General features: G+C 41.6%; 1 protein-coding gene across 3 annotated transcripts in view; it reads right to left on the reverse strand.

Annotated features, from left to right (window-relative positions):
* pik3r5 (phosphoinositide-3-kinase, regulatory subunit 5) overlaps nt 1–6,994 on the reverse strand; it is a gene marked incomplete at its 5' end in the record, with an annotated part of 15,439 nt that extends 8,445 nt beyond the window's left edge. For all 3 annotated transcript variants that reach the window (XM_079499348.1, XM_079499349.1, XM_079499347.1), the window contains 6 exons: nt 454–628; nt 2,019–2,088; nt 3,427–3,565; nt 4,110–4,178; nt 5,758–5,873; nt 6,895–6,994. In XM_079499348.1, the coding sequence (XP_079355474.1) occupies nt 454–628; nt 2,019–2,088; nt 3,427–3,565; nt 4,110–4,178; nt 5,758–5,873; nt 6,895–6,994 (669 nt within the window). The remainder of the gene's footprint in view (nt 1–453; nt 629–2,018; nt 2,089–3,426; nt 3,566–4,109; nt 4,179–5,757; nt 5,874–6,894) is intronic.

Here is a 6,994-nt window from a genome sequence, read left to right on the forward strand (position 1 = left end):
GAAGACATTTGTAGAGTCGGCCTCAGGTTAAGAAACACTACTCTATAAGCAGTGGATTATGTAGTCGGTATTGTGACTGCAATGTCTAACAGTAGGATAAATAGGCCTACTGTATAGCATTAACAATTAGGTGCAATATTATGTTCTTCACCTATAAATGACTAATTACGATTTTCAAAAGAATATTTGAAAGAATACCAGCTCCAATGGAAAAAGGCTGAACATGCATTTCTAACAATCACACTCTAGTGTATGTCTTTGTCTTTGTGAAAAATAACAATTAAGTAGCTTGCCTAGAAGCCCAGCGCACCTCTACTCACATCTGTGCACATCTGTGCACAGCCTGCTTGCTGACTTTGTAACATTTTCCTTGGAATACAGACAGAGATCATCCTTGTGGCTTCAGCAACAGGTTGTTTAAGTGTTAGACTATAACATGGCCTATAGACCTACTTGCAAGGCTGTATGGATGCTGTGTAGAGGGTATTTGGTGCCCAAGACAGACTGGTAGGCATGTTTGATCAGGGTTATGTAGGTCTCTCTCTGGGGCTGCCGGACTCCACAGAGCTGCTCGGCCACAGACAGGAATTCAGCAGGCACCTCAGCTGGGTTCATCAACAACACCGTTCTACGCACAGGGACACAGCCATAGTCAAATGTTTTACCTAAGTAAATGTATCAATACTGCAATATGGAAATACTCTGTTCCGTCCGGAATTCAAAATGTACTTGAGAGAAGGTACAAAAGTATTGGCATCAAAATGTACTTAAAGTACCAAAAGTAAAAGTACTCATTATGCAGAATGTCCCATTTACAGTTATCATGTATAGAAATCTTTTTAAAATAGCAGATCTAGCTCACAATGCGTCGTGAGCTACATCACAATGCAGTGTGAGCTTGTAGATCGGCTATTTTCAAATGGCCAAAATGCTTATGTTTTGTAATGATAATCAAAATCTACAAAGTAAATAGTAACTAAAGTTTTCAAATAATAGTGCAGTAAAAGTACAATATTTGCCTCTGAGATGTAGTGGAGTAGAAGTAAACATTTTGGAAATTGGAAATACTCAAGTAAAGTACAAATATCCCGAAATTAATGAAATGAATAAAGTACAGTAGTTAAGAAAATGTACTTAGTTACTTTCTACCACTTCTTAGTCAGAGATCGTATGTGTGTGTGCATGCGTGCGTGTGTGTGACGTGTGTGCGTGCGTGCGCACACACACATGCAAATGTGGAGGAGGAACACACACAGAGTTTACAATAAAGAGGAATTGTCACGTTGAACAGGAAGTGGTGAAGCAGTTCTTCAGAAGGTGGGGGATGAATGCCGGGGAGTTTCCAAGAACTTACACGTCACGTGTAAAACACGATAAAACACAATTTGACTTGTCAAAAGCTAGTGACCAGGGTGACCACAAAACGGATGTACTGTGTATACTATTTAAGAGCAGCAGTAAAACACGGCACCTTCCTTTTTCTAGTGAAAGCAGTATGATACAGATCAGTCTGTTTACAGTGAAAATAGATATCATTGAACACGCTATTGTCGAAAGACTGAGAAAGCTGTTTTAAACTGCACATTGGGGGCATTAGACCTGGTGCAACCCATAGGCCTACCTTGTTATACCTTTCAATCCGAGAGCTACAGTACATCTGTGTCTCATTAGTTGTTGCTAAACCTTGGTTAGGTTTTAGAAGGCGTTTTTAGAATCGGCCTCAGGTCTAAATGGGTTAACAATGCAACATGGAATTAGTTCTACTGTTATTGAAAAGTTTGAATTAAATTCCAGCTTTTTTGCTCCCATTAGCGGTCCGTCAGTCCAACACTTTACTCCCAAACAGCATATCTCAAACACAACTGAATGGATTGAAGGGGTGCTTTTAAACTTGTATTTTATTCTGGCACGCTCTAACACAGTTCATGTAACTGTCTATATATTCATAATTTATAAACATTATTCTTGAACATAATGCTGTACAGGTAACATTAAGTATATGTATTATTTGGACATACATGGTCTTGGAGGACTGGTTGGAGACGTTCAGGCCTTGTTCCTCTCTTACCAGTCTGTGATAGGATATGCCTGCATGGGAAACAAGCAGGAGTCATTCATTTAATCACAGCAATAACGCCAAAATTCAGGTTTATCCTCTCTGACTGAGAGGCGAGATAAGCATTGGCACCTATTTTTATATAAAGCCATTGCTGGGATGCTCCCTGACTATATTTGTTCCATGATGGAACTGAACAATAGCACCTATCATACCCGCTCTAGTGATTTCTTAAGGCTCAAGGTTCCACAGGCCCAGACAGAGTTGGGCAAGACAGCTTTTTCTGCCAATGGCCCAACTTCGTGGAATGAACTCCAAAACTCTTTAAAACTGAGCTCCCTGCCATCCTTCGGTCAGTTCAAAGGAATGCTCCAGAACAGTTTTCACCGTGATTGCTCCTGCTTCAATTGATGTATTTTACTGATGGTTGTTCTGTATAAAGTTCCTTTGTAATTTATCCTGATTTATAATGTTGTGTTTGATGTATTTTTTGACTGTATTTTGTGTATTGTAACCTCGGCTACGTTGAAAATGAGGGCTTGCCCTCAACTTTCCGAGTATAAATAAAGGTGATGATGATGATGATGATGATGTCTACGGTGGATTTTTATGAAACTAAGATATTGCAGATAGAAAGAGGATAATTATAACTACAATGTTGTAGTACATTGTACACAATGTGGTGAGTTTAACATTGTTTAATACAATCAGATAGGACTTTTCCGTTTGCATACATGTATGGTTGGTGTGTTGCAACTCTAGATTCAACATACTATTTAAAAAGAATCTAGTGTTGCAAATTGAGGCTAGATTCATACTAAAGATTACAGTATATCTGAGTCTCTAAAGCATCACAATGTTGCATAATAAACATACCAACCCATCACAACCCATCTCCACCCACGTGCAGCTAGGTCTATTGTACATTTGTTAAGTCGTTCGGATTTCTCAAAAGGCAGAACACACACAGCCGACACCAAAGTCTGTGACTGTGTGCGTGTGTGCGTGTGTGTGTGTGTGTGTGTTTGCGTGTTTGTCTGCATGCATGTTATAATGTTTCTTTTAACACTACATCCGCTTTCAAACATAACAATAAAGTACTTCTCTATTCTCCATTGTGCACCTTGTACAACCCTTTAATTACTCAGTTCCATCTGCATCTGTGGGTTTCATTTCACACTGTAAGTGAAATCATTCTCAAGATGTTCTCTTCCTGATATCGAATAATTTCTTCTTTAGGTGTGTTTTGGTTAGTGAGTTTTATCTCTAAAACGTTTGGATTTTGCATTGCCACTAGGGGGCAACCAAGTACAACTGATAGACAGAACAGATGGGCACTGATAGAGAAATTGATCAACAGAAATATTGACCTGGGGCCTTGATTTCCTCTTGTAGTGTGGAGAGGAGGTTTCTACACACACTGCTGTAGGGCTCTGGCCAGCTCAGGAAACCATGGAATACGTTGATGGCCTCCTCCAACAGTCCGGTGTCTGGAGGACAGTGCGGTGTCTGCAACCAAAGTAGAGCGGTTTTTCAGTTGATTTTACACACACAATGTACAGCAGGTGATGTTTTCTTTATAATGTCTACCATGTACCCTTGTACTGTACAGCAGTGGTTCCCAAACGTTTTAGCTCGAGAAATTTGACGTCTCCCCAGGACGGACCCAAAGTAGTGAAAATAGACATTCTACAAGCTCACAACAACAGTCACGATGCGAACTGTTGTGAGCTTGTAGACCTGCTATTTTCTTTCCATCTCTAATTAATGGATACATTTAGTTTATGCCGTTATTTTAAAATAATTTATTTTTAATCATGAAATGTGATTACTTTTGTTTTATAATAATTAAAAACGAAATGTAGGGAACAAGAAATAAAGGGGTATTTACTCGCAAGCCAATACCTTGGCACCTCACCTCAGGAGACAATTCCGAAATCAAATAATGGAGCACTCGACTGGTCTGAACGTATTTGTTATTTTGCAGGGGTGAAAAACACATAATTACAGTAAAAGGTGACAATAAAAAACACCTGGAGTGTGAAATGTTTACCTGAAGAAGAGTGGATGAGAACATGATAGCAAGAGGAGCCACCAACTCATACTGACACTGCTCCTGAACCTACACACGCACACGCACACGCACACGCACACGCACACGCACACGCACACACACACACACACACACACACACACACACACACACACACACACACACACTTTTTGTTTTCATTTTCAGCAAGTTATAATTCTTTTAATTGTGGAAAGAGGCTATCCCCAACCAATATGTCGGCCGCATTAATGCTCCAATGAACAGCAGGGGCCAAATGCAGTACCTCCAAGTCTACGGTCGGTATCTACAGCCAGGTACATGTACTCTATGTACTGTATCTAGGACCAAGTTAACCAGTCCAAAGACCAACCAGTAGGGGTCAGCAGTGACAACATTACAGGAAAGGGAGGAAATCAGAGAAAGGGCAGAATTATTCATAAGAGTTGGAGTTGACTGCAGAGAATGTCAATGTGTGATGAGCATAATTTTTTACTTCATAATATTATTTTATCATCATTGTATGGTCTAAATGAATCACATACATAAATAATCTGAAATATGATCAACAAATTAATCATTAAACACGAGAAACATCTGTGTCATGTTAGATTTTAGCTAACATTATTAACTAAAAACTCTAGGGATCCTTGGAACAAAATATTTTGTAAGCGGGGACGTCAATGACCAAATACATATAATTTTGGGGATCCTTGACATGAAAACGTTTGAGGCCTATAACCTTTTCAGAAAACTGTTAGGATTTAGAAGACATTCGTAGAATCGGCCTCAGGTCTTAATAACTAATCGCTGTAGCTCCATCTTGCAGATGATGTGGTCCTGATGGCACCATCGGTCCGAGACCTTCAGCTCTCACTGGACCGGTTCACAGCCAAGTGTACGGCGGCTGGGATGAGGATCAGCGTCTCCAAACCTGAGGCCATGGTTCTCAGCAGGAAACCGGTGGTTTCCGGGTAGGGAATGAGGCATTACCCCAGGTGAAGGAGTTCAAGTATCTCGGGGTCTTCTTCACAAGTGAGGGGAGGACGGAGAATGAGATCAGCCGGAGAATCGGAGCGACGGGGGCGGTATTGCAGTCGCTGTACCGCACTGTTGTGACGAAAAGAGAGTTGAGCCAGAAGGCAAAGCTCTCTGTCTACCGAGCAATCTTCGTTCCTACTCTCACCTATTATATGGTCATGAAGTGTGGGTCATGACTGAAAGAATAAGGTCGCGAATACAAGCAGCCGAAATGAGTTTTCTTCGACAGGTGGCTGGCATCTCCCTTAGAGATAGGGTGAGAAGTTCAGTCACACGAGAGAGACTTGGAGTAGAACCGCTGCTCCCTAGAAAGGAGCCAGCTTAGGTGGTTCAGGCATCTAGTTAGGATGCCTCTCGGGCGTCTCCCTAGGGAGGTCCTCGACGCACGTCCCACTGGGAGGAGACCCCGGGGCAGACCAAGGCGCAGTTGGAGGAAACACATCGACTCACTGGCCTTGGAACGTCTCGGAATCCCCCAGGAGGAAGTCACTAATGTTGCTCTGGAGAGGGAAGTCTGGAGCACTCTGGTGGAGCTGTTGCCCCCGCGACCCGACTACGGCTAAGCGGTTGAAGATGGATGGATGGATGGATGTAGCTCCAGCCCTCTTACCTCTCTGGTCTTACTGATGATCTGTTGCAGGAGGATGAGGAAGTTCTCTGGGTCTCTCTTCACCAGCTCCTCCAGACTCCAGCGGTTCATTGACTGGCCTGATGAGCACATCAGAACTGGAAAAAAGTTCATTAATTCATAAGTAATCACACAAAATAAGAAGAGAATGCAATCGACTTTATTGTCCCATCACATATTTACAATTTAGGGTTTAGGCATTTAGCAGACTCTCTTAATCCAGAACGATTTACAGTAAGAATAAAACAAGTTTTACCGGTCCATCAAATTCAATAGTCATCTAGGATCGCAAGTAAATAAATAAAGAACCTATCATCAGTCTAACAGTGGAATATCCAAAGACAAACAATTATCTGTTATGGTGTGTAAAACACTTGTGTAGATGGTTTGTGTGTGGGAGGCAGATACATTACAATGTTATTGGCCAACCTATGCCACATCAGGCTCCCGCCGCATGACTCCCTCCCCACTCACACACTGCAGCAGCGTGTGGCACAACTTCCTCCAAAAGTGTCAACCCTGAGCACTTCCGCTGGCACACAATAACATGTGTTTTGATGATATTGACTCAACAACAAGCAGTTGCTTGGCAATTAACTAATTTGCTCTCTGGTTAAATAAAATATATAATGTAAATGGGGAAGAAGTTAAAATCTCAGTGAATTTTTGTAATAATTACTTTGCCCCCGCCTCTCCCACAATGCAAAAATCCTAAATTAATTTAATTCTGAAAGAGTAAGGGTACATTTTCTCATAGTAAAATAGTTAACACATAGGATTTTAAAAAAGAGGAGAAAACCGAGCCCTCGAAAAATCAAGGTACTTATTAATTCATTACAAAGAGACGTTTTAAAACTCTGTAGTGAATTAATAAAGTAACATTTATGTGTATTCTAATTGCATCTGAGGTAGACTGGATTGTGTCAGTCCCAGCAACTCTCTGAATCATTTCCCTGTAACTCTGTCGAATTTAGATTTCACGCATGGTATGGCATGGAAAGGGCGGCATTTCTTTCACCACAGTAAATGCTGCATTCATGGTCTGCAGAGGGCAGTTTTTCACAGACGGGTAAAAGGGCAGGGGCTGAAGCCCCCTTTGATGTCTATGTGTGCACTTACCATTCCAGTGTGGTGCTGCTGTGGGGCTTTGTCTGAGGCCACCCAGACACCTGTCAAAAGCATGCTGGATCCTGTCCTCGGTACATGTTGTGTGCTGCAT

Source organism: Electrona antarctica (assembly GCF_951216825.1).
Source record: "Electrona antarctica genome assembly, chromosome: 4".
NCBI lineage: Eukaryota > Metazoa > Chordata > Actinopteri > Myctophiformes > Myctophidae > Electrona > Electrona antarctica.